The sequence below is a fragment of the Dromiciops gliroides genome, chromosome 2, assembly GCF_019393635.1.
Source record: "Dromiciops gliroides isolate mDroGli1 chromosome 2, mDroGli1.pri, whole genome shotgun sequence".
NCBI lineage: Eukaryota > Metazoa > Chordata > Mammalia > Microbiotheria > Microbiotheriidae > Dromiciops > Dromiciops gliroides.
In genome coordinates, this window is record NC_057862.1 from 143,305,122 (window position 1) to 143,322,728 (window position 17,607).

The 17,607-nt window shown below is 39.9% G+C and overlaps 2 protein-coding genes across 4 annotated transcripts in view; one reads left to right on the top strand and one right to left on the bottom strand.

Annotated features, from left to right (window-relative positions):
• Positions 1 to 17,607, bottom strand: part of RORA (RAR related orphan receptor A) — an 890,206-nt gene that overhangs the window by 213,842 nt on the left and 658,757 nt on the right. The window lies entirely within an intron of this gene.
• LOC122741539 (poly(rC)-binding protein 2-like) lies at positions 7,706 to 8,836 on the top strand. Its single transcript, XM_043985114.1, has one exon. It carries the CDS (start codon positions 7,736 to 7,738, stop codon positions 8,834 to 8,836), a length of 1,101 nt encoding a protein of 366 aa, XP_043841049.1. The 5' UTR covers positions 7,706 to 7,735.

Below are 17,607 nucleotides of genomic sequence, written 5' to 3' on the forward strand. Positions count from 1 at the left end.
CCCAGCTCAAGAAACCTTTGTGGTGCCCTAATGCCTTTGTGATAAGATATAAACTCATTTTTAGCCTATAACTCCCTTTATAATCTACTCCAACCATCTTTCCAGGTTAATTCCATTCTATATTCAAGTCAAACTGAGCTACTTATTGTTCCTCATTCATAACATTCCATCTCCCATTTCTTTTGTCTGTTGTCCAAGCTGTCTTTCATGTGTGGAATACTCTCCCTTCTCACCTTTGACTCTTGGAAATTCTAGCTCCCTTCAAGGTTACAATATCCTGCAAGAAATCTTCCTTGATTCCTCCAGCTTTTCTTCCACCCCAAATTATATGTGTATCTGTATTGTAAATATTGTATTTCTTGTACATACATCTTTTATTTATGATTGATATCTGTATAACTTGGGGCACCTAAGTGGTACAGTGGGTAAAGAGCTCTGGGGCTTGGAGTCAGGAAAACCTGAGTTCAGATCCAGTCTTGGAAATGTCCTACCTTGGGCAAACCACTCAAAATCTGTTTGCCACTGAAGAAGGAAATAGAAAAACAATTCAGTAGTTTTGCCAAGAAAACCTCATGGACAGAGGGTCACAGGGTCAGGAAGAGTCTGACATGACTGAAGCAACTGAACAACAACAATCCAGATTATTTTCCATAGTAGAATGCAAGCTGCTTATGGGCAGGCACTGTGTTATTTTGTCTTCTTTTATATCTCTGATGCCTAGTACCTTGCACATTTTTTTGGAGGGGAGAAGGTGTATGTGCTTGCAATTTCATTGAAACTACAGATAAGGAAATAGCCTTTATCAAAACAAATCAGTAACTTTTCTTCAACTTAGAGTCTTAGAGAGATACCTAAATCATAGAGAGGTTAAATGACTTGTTAGGGTCACAGAGCCAGAAGGTGTCAGGGCTAAGAGTTGTAACTCAAATTATTTTAACTCCAAGGAAGGACCTCTAGCCATTAGCCAAAACACCTCCTTGAATGTAGTAGGTGCTTAAGAAAGGCATGCTGAATTTAAGTAAATTAAAGAAGGTTACTTTACAAACTTATCACTGACCCAAAGAGCAAACTGCTTTCATGGTTCCAACATTCTTCTTCATCAACCACTGGAGACTAACATGGATACTGTTAAGAACTTATTAATATGGGGGCAGCTAGGTGGCACAGTAGATAGAACACCAGTCCTGGATTCAGGAGGACCTGAGTTCAAATCTGACCTCAGACACTTAACACTTACTAGCTGTGTGACCCTGGGCAAGTCACTTAACCCCAATTGCCATACACACACACACACACACACACACACACACACACACACACACACACACACATAACTTGTTAATATGGGGGCAGCTAGGTGGTGCAGTGGATAAAGCACCACCCCTGGATTCAGGAAGAACTGAGTTCAAATCTGGCCTCAGACACTTGACACTTAGTAGCTGTGTGATCCTGGGCAAATCACTTAACCCTCATTTCCCCAAAAATAACTTGTTAATATGGGACAATATAGGGTGTTCCAAAAGTCTTCATGCTGTTTTAAAGTTTATTTAAAGTTTGAAACTGCACAGACTTTTGGAACACCTTGTATGAACCTTGCTCCAAATTTTGAAGAGTCAATTCTATACTGGAAGCTAGAAAGGGATCTCAGCTTTTCCTGAACTTTGGAAGGACCAACTAAAGAACATAAGATTTTGTGTGTGTATGTGAGGCAATTGGGATTAAGTGACTTGCCCAGGGTCACACAGCTAGTAAGTGTAAAGTGTCTGAGGCTGTATTTGAACTTAGGTCTTCCTGAATCCAAGGCCAGTGCTCTATCCACTTCGCCACCTAGCTGCCCCAAGAACATAAGATTTTTAAAACACCAGAATTACTACCATCTTAAAAATAAACAAAAAGGGTACTGATCAAGTCAATTATTGGGCCATCTCACATCCCTCTGCTGCTAGAAAAACTTTTTGGAGTGTCTTTCTGAACAGGCAGGATTGCAGGCCCATGGTATGGTACTGCCGGTGGCACAATGAACAGAACACTGATATCAAGAGGACTAAATTTGGAGTGAAAGGTCTTGACTTCAAATTGTAGCTGTGTCACATATTACCCTTCTAACTTTGAATAAGTCCCTTCAATTGGCTGGGTGTCATTTTTCTTCTTTGTAAAATCAAGGGCCAGACAATATAACTTCTAAGATCCATTCTAGATTTATGATCCTTGTGCTGAATTATAATCTGACTATGCACCGAATATGGATTTTGTAGGTAGCAGATAAAGAAGAAAGCCATTTAGTGACATTCAGTTTAAAATCAACAGACCCAGGTTAAAATCTTGCTTCTGCTCCTTACTACCCATCTGACCTTGAGAAAGTCATCTAGGTGTCTCTGGGTCTTGGTCTGCCATCATTGGCAGACTCAGAGACCTCTCAGGTCTTTTCCACCTCTAAATCTACAATCCTATATAACATTTATCCTATATTTATGAACTTTGCCAAAGTTTGCACAGTAATCATTAGGCCTAATACCTACTCACAAAGTTAGACTTCCCACAGAAGTCTGGGCCCATACTGGCTATGTTGTGAAACCTTCCCTACCCTACCCCCTCCCCTTCCCTCTCCCAGGTATTAGTGCTATTTCTTCATTTTCAAATATTCTTAGTCCTTTCTGGGACCTTATTTGTCTTGTTTACTTTGATTATTTTTAACCCTTCCCTGTCCCAGTAGAAGATAGTCTCTGTTGAGGGCAGGAATTTTTTTTTTTTATCTTTATGTACTCACTTCTAGCATAGTGCTTTATATTTCTTAATGCATACTATTTATTGAATGAAATATTCAGGACTTCTTATTTTGTCCTTAGAACTATATAAATTCTGGACATACTCCATAAAATATTAAATTATTGACCAGTGTAATGAATAAGAGATACAAAGTAAGTGTTGACTTCAATTTGCTTTACAAATATAACCTTCTTGAGGGCAAGGAATATTGTTTTTGTCTGTATCTCCACAACCTTGGAGGTTGTAGCTGTTTAAAGCTTAGTCGATTGCCTTGGATCGGTTTATCTAACCCCTTAGTTTTATAGATGAGTCCCAGGGAGCTGAACTGGGGCCCAGGGAAGTGAAATTATTTACTCAAGGTTAGCCACCTCTTAGCCATAGAACCAGCATTAAGATACAGATTTCCTCATTCTCACAATTCTCTCACACTGTATCTTCACTGGTCTATAGAGACTGGCATCTAATTCAATCACAGGATCATAGATTTAGAGCTGAAAGATGCCACAGAAGCTCTCTTTTCAGGAGGAGACGATGAAACGAAGCCCATGGTTGTTAAGTGATCTCACTCAAGGTAACTGAAATCACAAGTGATAAGTCTGGAATTTGAACCTGAAACCTCTGACTCCCAATTCAATGCTCTTTCCATGGGATTTCAAAGCACCACCTCTCCAACACCACCAACCCTTATGGATGGAATTTTAAGTAGTTTTAGCCAAGAATACCTATAGAACATAGTTAACATTAAACACTACAGATGACTAACAAAGAGGTCTTTAGCATGCCAGTAGTTTTCTTATGCCCACATTCATGCTAACTGCTCTACTTCTCTGCTATAGTGGGATAGAGATTAGCAGTGGAAGTATGATTTCTTGGGTGCAGAGAACTCCCTCTACCAATGTAGATCTTCTCTAAAACTTGAAAATATCTTGGAGAGTTGCCTAGAGCAAAGGTGGGCAAACTACTGGGAGTGACCAAATCCAGGAGAGTATCTTTTTTTTTTTTGGTGAGGCATTTGGGGTTAAGTGACTTGCCCAGGGTCACACAGCTAGTAAGTGTTAAGTGTCTGAGGCCGTATTTGAACTCAGGTACTCCTGACTCCAGGGCCGGTGCTCTATCCACTGTGCCACCTAGCTGCCCCAAGTATCTATTTTTATATGGCCCAAGAGCTAAGAATGATTTCTACAATACTCTAGCAACTATGCCACAATGCCTCTCTTGAAAGGCAGGTGAGAAATATATAAAATCAGGTGAATAAAGAAAGAGGCTTCCTGGAAATCATATTTGAAATACCCGAGGAAGTTGAAGAGAAACTCAAAATATGTAGAAAGCTGAAAAGAACGACTACAACCTGAGAAACACAGGCCCTAGGGCTCAGGGAGGGGGCCAGGCAATCAACAGCTACAGTTAAATGAAACTTTCAGATGTTTTAGCATAAATCAATTTTGCCATGGCCTAAGCTGCATAAATAAGCATGTTTTACTTGTCTGTTACAAAATCTTTATGATCTCCTTAAGGGATCTTGTAACCAGGAAGGTTGGAAAGGTCACAACTTGACTTGTAACGCTTAATCAAATATTGGGCCCAAGGTAATAAAACACTTGCAGAAAACATTCACTTATCCATCTGCTAAAACATAATTCTCCCAAGCTGAGTATTTTTGTCAATGACATTTTTGGTGATGGAAAATCAAAACAGTTTAATTTCTTCATTTCGGTGAGGAGGCTGGGCTTCTGAAAAGGATGATAAGTGTGCTTTGGATGGCTGGGCAAGCACTGTGTCAAGAATAATAGCCATATGCTATATTTGCTATGGGTACATCCTTTCTTGCCCAACCCTGCCATTCAAAGGGAAGTTGAATGATGAATTGATCTATCTTCATGGCATGTTGGATATAATAAGGAAATATAAATTGGATCACAATTTTTCATTTTCCAAAATCTAGTCAGAGGTTTTAAAAAACTAAAAATATTTTAAAAATAGGTTTGGATTTATAAGGCTACCATTATTGTGGTTGGTGATTTCTTCTCATGTCTGTAATTTGGGTAGCTAGAACCTAATAAGCAGTACTTTGGGTATATATATATATATATATATATATATATATATATATATATGTGTGTGTGTGTGTGTGTGTGTGTGTATATATATATATATATATATCCCAGTTAAGCTTTCCCCAGATGTGGGTAACTGTGAGCACTGATTAGCAGATAATCTAGTTAATTATACATTTTCCATAAAAATCTCCTTTCTATCAGGATAATTAATAACAAATTTAAACTCAAGCTTAATACATAAATATTTCCCTAAATAAGGAAGCCATAGAAAAGGTTCAAATAAGTACTTTTGTCAGTGTCAACTGTTACATATCCTTGCTTCATCTAATGCTAGTTTCACTTTAAAGCAAAGTGTTTAACTTTCTCTCAATTTTAGTCAGTTAGGTATCAACTAATCACAAGCCTCTGACTGGACATGGCTTCTCAAATGTTTATCATTTTCAGTTTGGCATGGGAGACCCTTAATTACCAATTGGCAACTTATTAGAAGAGATGATCACAAAGGCTTCCATAGGTACTCCCATTTCTTTTTGGGAATTGATATTTCTCCAGGTCTCAAACAGACAAATAAACTAACTTTTTGTCCTCTTGTTTATTACTCTGCTCTATCTAGGTCTTAAATTTTAGCAAGCAGCCATGCTTGCCATGCACACAAAGGGAAGAGGCTACATGACTACCTTATGTGGATAGAGGGTTGGCCTTGGAGTCAAGAAGATCTGAGTTCATATCCTAGCTGAGAACAAGTCATTTAACCTCTTAAATAGTGGCCCAGGTCACTCTCTAAGATTATGAATTACAACTGGGTCTCTCATCTATGTCCTTGAAAGAAGTTTCCACATGGGGAGTTTCTCATGTGGATTAAATCACAGGTTGAGGCCTCCCCTACCACAATAAAATTCAACTAAATGGGGACAGGTAGAGTTTTAAAATAGAACTACAGTGATTTGCTCACAAGAATCATACTGCATTCACCTAATTCCAAATATTTAAAAATTTATTTATAGAATCTATCAGACTGTATCAAAGCAGGATCTACTAATAGCTATTCCAATGGACTCACATAAAATCTAATATTTTGTTCTAACTCAGTTTCCTCTTGGAACTTTACCCAATTGAGAAAATCCTAAAATCAAGCAATAGGCAGTATGCTTAGTGTAATAGAGTTCTAGACTTGGGGTCAAATCCCACATATGACCCTTCTTTGCTGTGTGGCCATTGGAAAATCTCCTAACCTCTGTAATACTCATTTTCTCATCTGTAAAATGAGGGAGGGCTGGACCAGATATCTTCAAAGGTCCCTTCCAGATCTAAATCTAACCCATGCCACATATTGTCTTCTGTTCTAGAAGATCACAGAATCATAAATTTTGTGATGGAAGTAAACAGAAAGGTCATTTAGTATAACTCTTTTTTGTTTGTTTTTAACTTTGTTTTGTTTTATTTTTGCAAGGCAATGAAGGTTAAATGACTTGCCCGGGGTCACACAGCTAGTGTTAAGTGTCTGCGCTAGATTTGAACTCAGGTCCTCCTGAATCCAGGGCCGGTGCTCTATCCACTGCGCCACCTAGATGACCTTTTGTTTTTAACTTTAAAAAAAATTGAGGTTTCGGGGCAGCTAGATGGCGCAGTGGATGGAGCACCGGCCCTGGAGTCAGGAGTACCTGAGTTCAGATCCGGCCTCAGACACTTAACACTTGCTAGCTGTGTGACCCTGGGCAAGTCACTTAACCCCAATTGCCTCACTAAAAAAAAAAAAAAATTGAGGTTTCAAGAACAGCATGTTGAAAGTCACACACCCTGGATCAATATAAGGTACTTTTATATATGAATAAAAGAAATTATTTATGAAGAGCTTACTATGTATCAAGCAGGATATACAAATAATCATTAAAAGCAAGTCTGCTTTACTTTCTAGAAGTTCTGACAATTAAAAGAAGTCCCATCAGTCAGAATACAGGATATATGAAAAACAAATGGCCATCTCCAACCCTCAAGCAGCTATTTTAGATGTGTATCTAACCTGAAATCCAATCCTTATTTTGAAAATGTCAACTTATTATTTTATCCTTTAAGCTACATGGTGACTCAATATAAACAGATGATTTCTCTAAGTCTTTGAGAATCTTAAACTTCCAAGTTATTTGCAAAATATTCCACAGCTGTTGGTAGTAAGAAAATACTTGCCTTACTCTTATATGATGTCATGCTTCCCCCCCCACCCCTTTCAAATCAAAATGAGATAACCTGAGGGCAGACTTTACCAAATCTAATCTTTTTTCTCCCAACAGACATCCAACCAGCTTCACACAGAGCCCAGCAAAGTTTATTCTCCAAGGGAGTCCTGCGTATATTTCTGAATGTGAAAATCATTGCTTGATTAAGGTAAGTAGGTAGGTGGTCTTGCTCTCTTCTGATTTCAACTCTGACACTAATTGGTTCTTTGACCTTGAATGCTGCTCCCTCAATCTTTTTAATGGCCTGGTCTACAGAGACAAAGTCAAATAACCCATTGGGTGGATCCCTTCATTAATGGATAGCCAACAGCTGCTTCTCCTCATCATTTGGCTTGTGGCTTTCTCTTAAAAAGGAACCAAAACGCCCAGCCCAGCAGCCAGAGCAACCGCAGCCCTGCCCAGCCCGCGCCCTCTCTCGCCCTCCCTCCACCCGCCCCGGGGTCGCTCTTCCCGCTTCCTCCTCTACCCCCCCCCCTCCTCCTCCACCCGCCCGTGGGTGCCCCCTCGCCTTCCCGTCCGCCCCTGTTGTTCCACCCCGGCCTCCCGCCCTTCCCTTTCCCGACTGCTCCTCCTTTTCCCTTCACGCGCCTCGCGCCCGAAGTTTTTGGCTTCCACTCCCACCAGTGACCAAAGAGTTGACCACTTTACAAAGTCCAAATCCCCAGAACACTGCTCGACATGGCTACCGGTGTGATTGAAGGTGGGTTAAATGTCACTCTCACCATCCGGCTACTTATGCATGGAAAGGAAGTTGGAAGCATTATTGGAAAGAAAGGAGAATCGGTCAAGAAGATGCGTGGAGAGAGTGGTGCGCGTATCAACATCTCAGAAGGGAATTGTCCTGAGAGAATAATTACTCTGGCTGGACCCACCAATGCCATCTTTAAAGCCTTTGCTATGATCATTGACAAACTGGAAGAGGACATCAGCAGATCTATGACCAATAGTAGAGCTGCCAGAAGACCCCTAGTCACCCTGAGGCTTGTGGTCCCTGCTAGCCAGTGTGACTCTCTTATTGGAAAAGGAGGATGCAAGATCAAGGAAATAAGAGAGAGTACAGGGGCTCAGGTCCAGGTGGCAAGGGATATGCTACCAAACTCAACTGAGCGGGCCATCACTATTGCTGGCATCCCGCAATCTATCATTGAGTGTGTCAAACAGATCTGCTGGGTCATGCTGGAGTCTCCCCCGAAGGGCGTGACCATCCCCTACCGGCCTGAGCAGTCCAGCTCTCCAGTCATCTTAGCAGGTGGTCAGGCCTATACCATTCAAGAACAGTATGCCATTCCACAGCCAGATTTGACAAAGCTGCACCAGTTGGCAATGCAACAGTCTCACTTTCCCATGACGCATGGCAACACCGAATTCAGTGGTTTGGATGCATCTGCTCAGACTACTTCTCATGAAGTCACCATTCCAAATGACTTAATTGACTGCATAATCGGGCATCAAGGCGCCCAAATCAATGAGATTCGTCAGATGTCTGGGGCTCAGATCAAAATTGCCAATCCAGTAGAAGGATCTACTGATAGGCAGGTTACCATCACTGGATCTGCTGCCAGCATTAGCCTGGCCCAGTATCTAATCAATGTCAGTTTAGAAAACGCTAAACCCTCCTCCCAGGCAGCCTCCATCTCGATCCCTCTCAATCTCTCTCAACCCTCCACCCCTTCTTCTTCTTCCTCCACCACCACCACCACCACCGCCTCCTCGTCCGCCACAACGGGGACCTCCGACGAACCCTCCAGCCTCCCCAACCCTCTTCCGACCGCCCCTTGAGTCTCCAGTCTGCTTGGCATGAGACCCATTCCTCTCCTGGCTCTAAATGTTGTGTCTGCTGCTAAGGGTCGCAGGCCTTCGGCTGCCGCCACCACCTCTGCCGTGCCATGCGTAACTAACAAACTGAAAGCTGAGAAACAGATTTTCTCCCCACTGAGGGCAGATTTCAGGACATCTCTTCAAAAATGTTTCTGGGCTTTATTTTTTTCCTCTTTGTGTTAACTTTGGTGAAAACCAAATAATTGTGAGCTTGTGACCTTCCTTGGTGCTTTTGTGGGAGAAGGGGGTAGGGGGAGAGCCTTGCTTAGGTCCAGGCTAGCTGAGCTGAGTGTTTGCCTGTTTTAGACTCTGTGATTTGTTGAATTTCTTATCTAGAACCGTTGCTGTTGCTTCCTCCCTTTCCTTTCTCTCCCCCAACTCTTCTCTCCCTCTCTCCTTCCCTTTTTCTCCCCCTTTCTGTAGCCTTTTTTTTTTTGCCTTGCAATATGACAATGTGTTAAGGTCTGTGTTTAATGAATAAAGGATACTCCGTTAAAAAAAAAGTAAGGTAATATTTCCAATGGTAAAATTATGTGACTTGATACATACACACATACACACACACACACAAATACAGCTGACAACAGAAAAAAAAAGTAAGCAAAATAACACTCAAGCCATAAAATTTGGATTACCTTATCCATGTGCCCAAGCCAGACCTATTCTACGGCTATCCCAGTATGAAGAGCTAACAGCTTGAGATTCTTTCTGCAATTTCCATTTTTCCTTTGGGTTCCCAGGAAAACTAAGCCAAAGGCAAAGGATCAGAAAGGCCTCACAAATTTTCTGTCCTACAATTCAATTCAAAAGACATTTTAAAAATGCCTACTATGTGCAGAGTAGTATGATAGGGGTCAGCAAAGGTGTGAAATTTAGGTAAGACCCAATCTTATCCTCTTGAAGATTAATCAAAATGAGAGATGATACATTCAAAATGACTCAAAGATAATTAGTACACAAGATAAGTATAAAGTGCTATGAAAGGGCCAGGGACAGAAAAGATCAATTTATGCTCAAATTCTCATTTGGTATACCTTGATTTTCTTTGGGCTCTAAATCTAATGCTGATTTTTATGATTGATGAAGTCCATCAGGGTTCTTCTGAGTTAAGGTTGGTGAGTAAGGAATTTCTTCCTTCACTGGAATCCATAATATAAGAATTTACCTTTTTTGCATTTCAGATGATCTTTAAGTACTGTATATAGAGTCCCAGTAATTCTCTGCACCATATGGTGTTACAGATCACACTATACATTCATCCTTTTTCTTTTTTTTTTTTGTTTGTTTGTTTTTGCAGGGCAATGAGGGCTAAGTGACTTGCCCAGGGTCACACAGCTAGTAAGTGTCAAGTGTCTGAGGCTGGATTTGAACTCGGGTCCTCCTGAATCCAGGGCCAGTGCTTTATCCACTGTTCGACCTAGTTGCCCCCTACATTCATCCTTTTTAACAGATGTAGGCATTAAAGTCCAGTTCCCACAATCATAGAAAAAAAAATAATTGAGCATTTTCTGGTTCCAAAACTGTTTTAGTACTTTACCCTTCTGCCCCAAGAGTAAGAAATCTTACTTCTCAAAGCAATATGGTATCATGAGTGCATAGAGTTCAGTCTTGGAGAAAGGAATAGCTGGGTTTGAGTCTGTTCACTGACACATCCCAGCTGTTAGACCATGGGAAAATCACTTAATCTCTCAATGCCATAGGAAACTATAGATTTACTATAGGTAAGTTGCCGATCTACATTACTGTAGAGAGGGTTCCATTTTAAGATTTAACCATACTTCACAAAAAAAAAGATGAAATCATAGGTCTGGATTGAAAGTGGTAGGGAATTTCCTTGAAACCCATAATTCAACTTCCTCCTATAATATCTAAAGGCTTTCTCCAATAATTGTTGTTCAGCCATTTTTTTCAGTTACGTCCAACTCTTTGTGACCTAATTTGTGGTTTTCTTGGCCAAGATACTAGAGTGGTTTGCCATTTCCTTCTCCAGCTCATTTTTACAGATGAGGAAACTGAGATAAATGAGGTTAAGTGACTTGCCCAGGGTCACCTTGCTGGTAACTATCTGAATGGATTTGAACTCAGAAAAATGAGTCTTTCTGACTCCAGGCCTACCATTCTATCCACTGCATCACTTATCTGCCCTTCTAACAATGACACTTTACAATTTTCATTAATTTTTTAAAGGATCCTTAGGAATAGGTAAAGTACTTCGGAACATCATCAGGATTTTTTTTTTTTTTTGCCACAGCAGCTCATAAAAACAAAGAATAGCTAAAGAATAAAAGGGTTGCAATCTGAATTGGGGGAAATACCAGTATCAGTGAAGTTCCAATCATGGGCATATGTCTTCTGCCATTTCAGATTTCAATCCCTCTACACCTTTACTGGAGGATCTTTAAGAACTGATGAGGCTGAAAAAATTCCTCACCTGGTGACCAACTCTTTGGTGACAGGCTAGGGGGTGGCTATAAAGGCTGTATTTCAGAGTTTACACTCAGGTCTTTTTAGGTTGTAGACCTCTTGGATGTTCTGCTGGCATATAAATGAACAAATAGACATCCTTTCCACAATAAGGCACCCAAAGAGCGTGACTTTATAGTTTTTAACTTTAGGGTTAAAAACAGTTGACCTTAAATAGGCATCAGCATTGAGAGTCCACTGATTTAACAGATTCTCAGGAAACAGTAAATCCTGATAACATTCCCTGGTTCCTAAAGAACCCCAAAGTGAGCAAATACTGCCAGAGCTTCAGGATCATGCTCCTGAAGCACCACAGCCTGGGCAGAGAAAGTTTGGTGTGACTATCACTCAGTCACCAGAGTATTTAGGAGTTGTGGCTACAAAGGCAACAATGAAATATTCCCTGCCCTCAGGGAGTTTATGTTCAGTCAGGGGAAACAACATGTATACATTTTAGTGTGTATACCTACCTATCTACACATATGTGTGTGTGTGTGTGTGTATATATATATATATATATATATATATATATATATATATATATATATATAGAGAGAGAGAGAGAGAGAGAGAGAGAGAGAGAGAGAGAAATATATAGAAAGTAAATAGAAGGTAATTGTGGGTGAGGCACTAGCGGCTAGAGCGAACAGGAAAGGCCTCATGTAGGAGGTGGCATCTGAGCTGAGCTTTGAGGGGAAACTAGATCTGCTTTTGGCCACCACACTCCCAATAAACTACCAAAGTGTGAAGAAATCTTACCTCACTTATAAGCTGACAGGGGCCTTATTATTATTATATATTATACTGAAAACTCCAAGGCTTCCTGTAAGTCATCACTTTATAGGGTTTTCATAGTGACAGTAAAATCCTGCCAGCAGCGGCACTGTCACCCTTCCTCTGAGCAAAGCCTTTTCCTTACCATGACATTCAAAGTACAGTGTCTCCTTCATCTCAAGGAGCTGTCCTATCAGCACACTAATGGGAACAATTCATTTAACCTACACTAGAAATGCAGCCAAGGAGCTGTGTAATATGTATAGGATCCTGAGGGGAATCAATCGTCTTGGCCGGCCCTTCCTACCATTTGATTCATTGACTAGAGCTCCACTTTCTTCCTACTTAGCCTGACTTATAGAAAAAAAGGACATTCCGGAAAAGGTAAGGTAACTTTGCCAAATTTCTTCCAGCTGCATGTTTGGGATACTCCTCTGCTGTCAGACACTAAAGGTCTAGGGCCCAACACTTTCTGTGAACCACTGTAGCTTCAAAAACTGTTCTCCCCGACATGCTATTAATGGCCTACATAATTCACATTCCTACCTGTCTTTTAAAGCACGGATTATTAACTTTTTCTGTATCACAGACCCCTTTGGCAATCTGGTGAAGCGTATGAATCCCTTCTCAGGATGTTTTTCAAGGCATTTAAAAAAATACATAGGATTAAAAGGAAACTACTCCTGAAATCTATTTGTGGGCCCAGGTTAATAACCTTTGCTTTAAAAAACTTTAATTTCAAAAGTTTCCTTCCCAAGGTCTTGTTAGAAGTAATTTTCCCCCTCAAGCATCATATAACACTTAATTTTGTCCTTCTCTGATGTACTTATCATGTATTGTTGTATATTAGAGCTATATATGTGTGTGTATATATATATATATATACACACACACATATATATTGATGCTTCTTGCATGAAGCTTTTCTTTTGAACTCATTTTATATAATTTTTAATTACTAAGCTATAAATTCAACAAGGACAGAGATTGTGACTTATACCCTCCCCTCCTCCCCCATACCCTCAGGTTTAGTACTGTGTCGTGAACATAAGGAGGTGCTTGATATGCATGCCCTGAATAGACCTGAATTGAAGAGGCAGCATTAGTGCTTGTGGTCAGGTGACCTGGGTTCAAATCCTACCTCTGATACTTAATAACTGTATAGACTTGGTAGCCTTGGGGGAAGAGTCTGGAACACGAGTTCAAATTCAACCTCAGACACTTACTAGCTGTGTGACCCTGGACAAGTCATTAACATTTAGCAATCTCAGTTTCCTCATAAAATAAGGGGGGAGGGGAGTTTGTATTAAATGACCCTGAAGGTCTTTTCTACTTTTAAAAATCTATGCTTCTCTGAATAACACATATCTCTCTTAATTATGTGTGTTGCTTTTGCTTGCATATCTCTGGATTAATAAAATACCAACTTTACATGACCCTGCTTACTGCCCTTAATCTTATTAACGTATAACGTTTGTGAAGCAAAAGCACCTGAAAACAGCATTTGCAATAATTAATATAGTAAAGCCCTGTTTCTAAATGATTTAATGGTAATCTGCCTGTGGGAGAGGAAAATGCCTGGGTAAAGCAGGTCCAATGATAAAGGAGTTGATTTTCTAAAGTGGAGCTAATCAAGGAGTCATTTATATTCTCAAGGAGCGCACTCACTTTCCTTCTGGTCATTTTTCAAGACAGCTACAAATTTGACCTAGTCCTCACATTAACCTGATGTCGAACATAAATACTGTTATCCTCATTTTGTATCTGGGCCAATTGAATCAGATAAAGTATCTTCCTTAAGGCCATAAAAGATTACTAAGGGGACTAGCAGTCAGTGATTTGTTCCAACAAGTAGGTATCAGTCAGTTTGTCCATTCTGAAAGGCTTTTATTTGTCACCCTCACTCACACTGAAATGGCCCGTCCAACAGCTTTAATCATTAGGTCCTTGAATAACTAGAGAAATAAAGCATTCCATGACTTTTTCATCTCTAATTAACTTTAAAATATCTTCAATTTGTATAGATGGCACTTTCTGCAGGATTCTGCTTGTAATAACTAAACTAAGAAGACCATGCCTTTGTTTTTAATCCTTTTGGGGGGGGGCAGGGCAATGAGGGTTAAGTGACTTGCCCAGGGTCACACAGCTAGTAAGTGTCAAGTGTCTAAAGCTGGATTTGAACTCAGGTATTCCTGAATCTAGGGCAGGTGCTTTATCCACTGCGCCACCTAGTTGCCCCTGTTTTTAATTCTTTTTTTTATTTTATTTTAATTTTTTTTAGTGAGGCAATTGGGGTTATGTGACTTGCCCAGGGTCACACAGCTAGTAAGTGTCAAGTGTCTGAGGCTGGACTTGAACCCAGGTACCCCCGACTCCAGGGCCTGTGCTCTATCCACTGCGCCACCTGGCTGCCCCCTGTTTTTAATTCTTAATGGAGATTTCAATGCCAGTCAGGTTTGTTACTCTAACATCTGAAGGGTGAGGATTGGGCCATGCAAAAGTCAACCCACCTCTAACTTACTGTCGTTACAGATTTGTTATTTTTATCCTTTGCAGAAACCTCAAACCCAGGTCAGAGGCTATACTTCCTATACCCTGCCCCCTAAGAACCTTCACCTCTACCTCAGCTTTGAATGCTAGCTAGCAGCCAACTACTATAGGAGGCCCAAATTTGACCTCTCAGCAGATCCTTTGTCAAGTCTACTTTAAACAGAGAGTGAAACAATGCCATTTATTCTCACAGGTGCAGCCTACACACTCCTCGACCCCCCCTCCCCAAATAGAGTATTTCCTGTCAGAAAGTTGGTTGACTCATGTCTGTCTATATTCTGTTCCCAAACTTTTGAAACTTCACAGCCACACGCAAGAGTTCACAGCAGTCCCAGCTACTATGAATTAAATAAATGTCATTGCATGTGTTTGTGTGTATGCATGTGCGTGCTAATTAAACCAAAATCTGATGACCAGAAAGAGAAAAGGAATTCCACCATTTAAACTTTTCTTAGTATTGCATGTTTTTTTGTTGTTATTTCATACAGTATTGCTTTATAATAAATTGATGTGATGCCTGAGAGGCTCATCATATTATATGGTATCTCATTCACAGGTCCTTTGGTGGGGGGGGGAGGGCACAGCTTTGCTTTGTAGTCATTGTGACACTTGGTGAGTTAATTAATGATGAAGATGATATCAATTCAGGTTGTGTAAGAAGATGGTGGGAATTTTGTATCATCACTGAAGACTACAAAAATTTAGCACATAAGAATTCCTATAAAGACATGACCAAAGGGACAAAATTATACACCAGCATCCTGCTAAGCTTTCATAAGCCAACAGGCAAAAAAAAAATCCTAATACTATGAATAAACCCCCCAAAATATTCTTTGAGAATTCAATAAATACAATGTATTCCAATGATTTATCATCAGAGACAAAACTGTTGCATACAGTTGCCTGGAAATAAAATCAATCCATAAAAAATTAACAATCCCCTTTTTAATAGAGGTTGCCATATCAGATACTCATAGCCTCCAGACTATTTGGAATGAAAAGGTTTCAAAACAAAGACTTGGCAGAAGAAATCAAACCATGTGGGGATAGGATGAAGTACAGATCATTTCCACTATCCTGTCTGTGATGGGAGTTGTACTGAGGATGCTTTTAGTGAATCAACACAAGATGAGCTTATGTCCTAATACTTTCATTCAACTACAAAAAGCAATCATTTTATCCATCTGCACAATAGTCTGCCTGGCATTAAACATTTAGAAACAAAACAAAATAAGACAAAAAAAAAAAAAACCCAGGAAGATAGCAACTGATCTCAGTACCATTTCTATTTGAATACTATCCGGTATAAGATGGGATTTGGTTGGTCAGTCATTTCAGTTGTATCTGACTCTCTGTGACCCCATTTGGGGTTTTCTTGGCAGAGACCCTGGACTGGTTTGCCATTTACTTCTCTGGCTCATTTAAGAGATGAGGAAACTGAGGCCAACAGGGTTAAGTGACTTGCCCAGGGTTCCACAGCTAGTAATTGTCTGAGGTCACATTTGAATCTTCCTGATTTCAGGCCCAGCACTCTATTCACTGCAACACCTAGCTAACCCATTAAGATGGGAAGAGCAAAGAAAATAATGGAAGTAACCCAACCCCACTGGCTCTGTCTACACTATGCCCCATGGAACATGCCTGTAACTAGGCTCTTTTAGTAAATGTGATCTAGGGGCAGGGCTTCTTAAACTTTTTCCAATCATGACCCCTTTCTGACTGAGAAATTTTTATGCGACCCCTGGTATATAGGTATATAAAATATGTATACATAACCTCCTACTGTTGCCAGATTTTTCATGACTCCCATATTCAGTCATGGGACCCCATATGGGGTTGCAACTCAGTTTAAGAAGCTAGGTTCTAGGGTGTACTCTAGTCCAAGCCAACGGGAGTGGAGATAGGAGAGGTTGATCATACCAATTACTAGAACAACAAATAACAATAAAAGAAAAGACACTAATAATAATAAATTACTTCCTTGAGAACTCAGCTACTAAATTGTACTGAAACCAGAGCAGTATCATGGACCAAAATGTTGCCCCAAATTGCCTACATATAACATTACACTGATGTGTAAAAATTTAAGAACTGTATTTTTAATACCATCATTACATCATGCCAAATTTTGATAATCTCCAAGCTAAGTAGAATGAAAACTTGTCAAAATACAAAGACCTAGCAGAAAAAAAAAATCAAAATATGGGGGCAACAGGACTGAGTACACATCATCTTCATCATATTCCCTACTACCAGTATTGCATCAAGGGTATTTTCAGAGAACCTACAAAAGATAGCTCATATTGTAATACTTTTATTCAACTACAAAAATCAGTTGTGCTAGAGAACAGTGCAATGGTCTGAAGAACATTAAATATAAAAGAGTATGAATAAGATAAAGACTTGTTACAGACCTGTTCTTGGAACTCTATAAAAAAATGATAATGACATTCCAAAATCATAAAGATTCTGTTGGGGTATCATATTTATACATTTATAATATTTATAATTACATTTATGGTATAAGCTTATTTCTGTCTTAGGAGCAACTGGGTATAATGTAGAATGCTTCTGCTTTTTGTAAGGCTGGAGTACAGTTAGCCCTTCCATATTAGTGGGGTTAGAGGTACTGCTCCCGTCATGTGGAAAAATTCTTTGGCCCTCCCTTTCTACCAGAGAAGAAGTCTGAATTATTATGATACTAAAAGATAAAATGTGTCAATATTATACACTATTATAAGTATTTTTCTGTATTGTCTTCTGGGCTTTGTGTGCCACCCAAATTCCCATTTGATTTCTTATGTCAACCTGCAAAATATTGAGACCATGATGGGGAAAGCATAACTGTATTTGTGTTTGCACTATTGAAATCTGAATATAAAAAGTTCTTTAGGGGGCAGCTAGGTGGCTTAGTGAATAGAACACTGGCCCTGGATTCAGGAGGA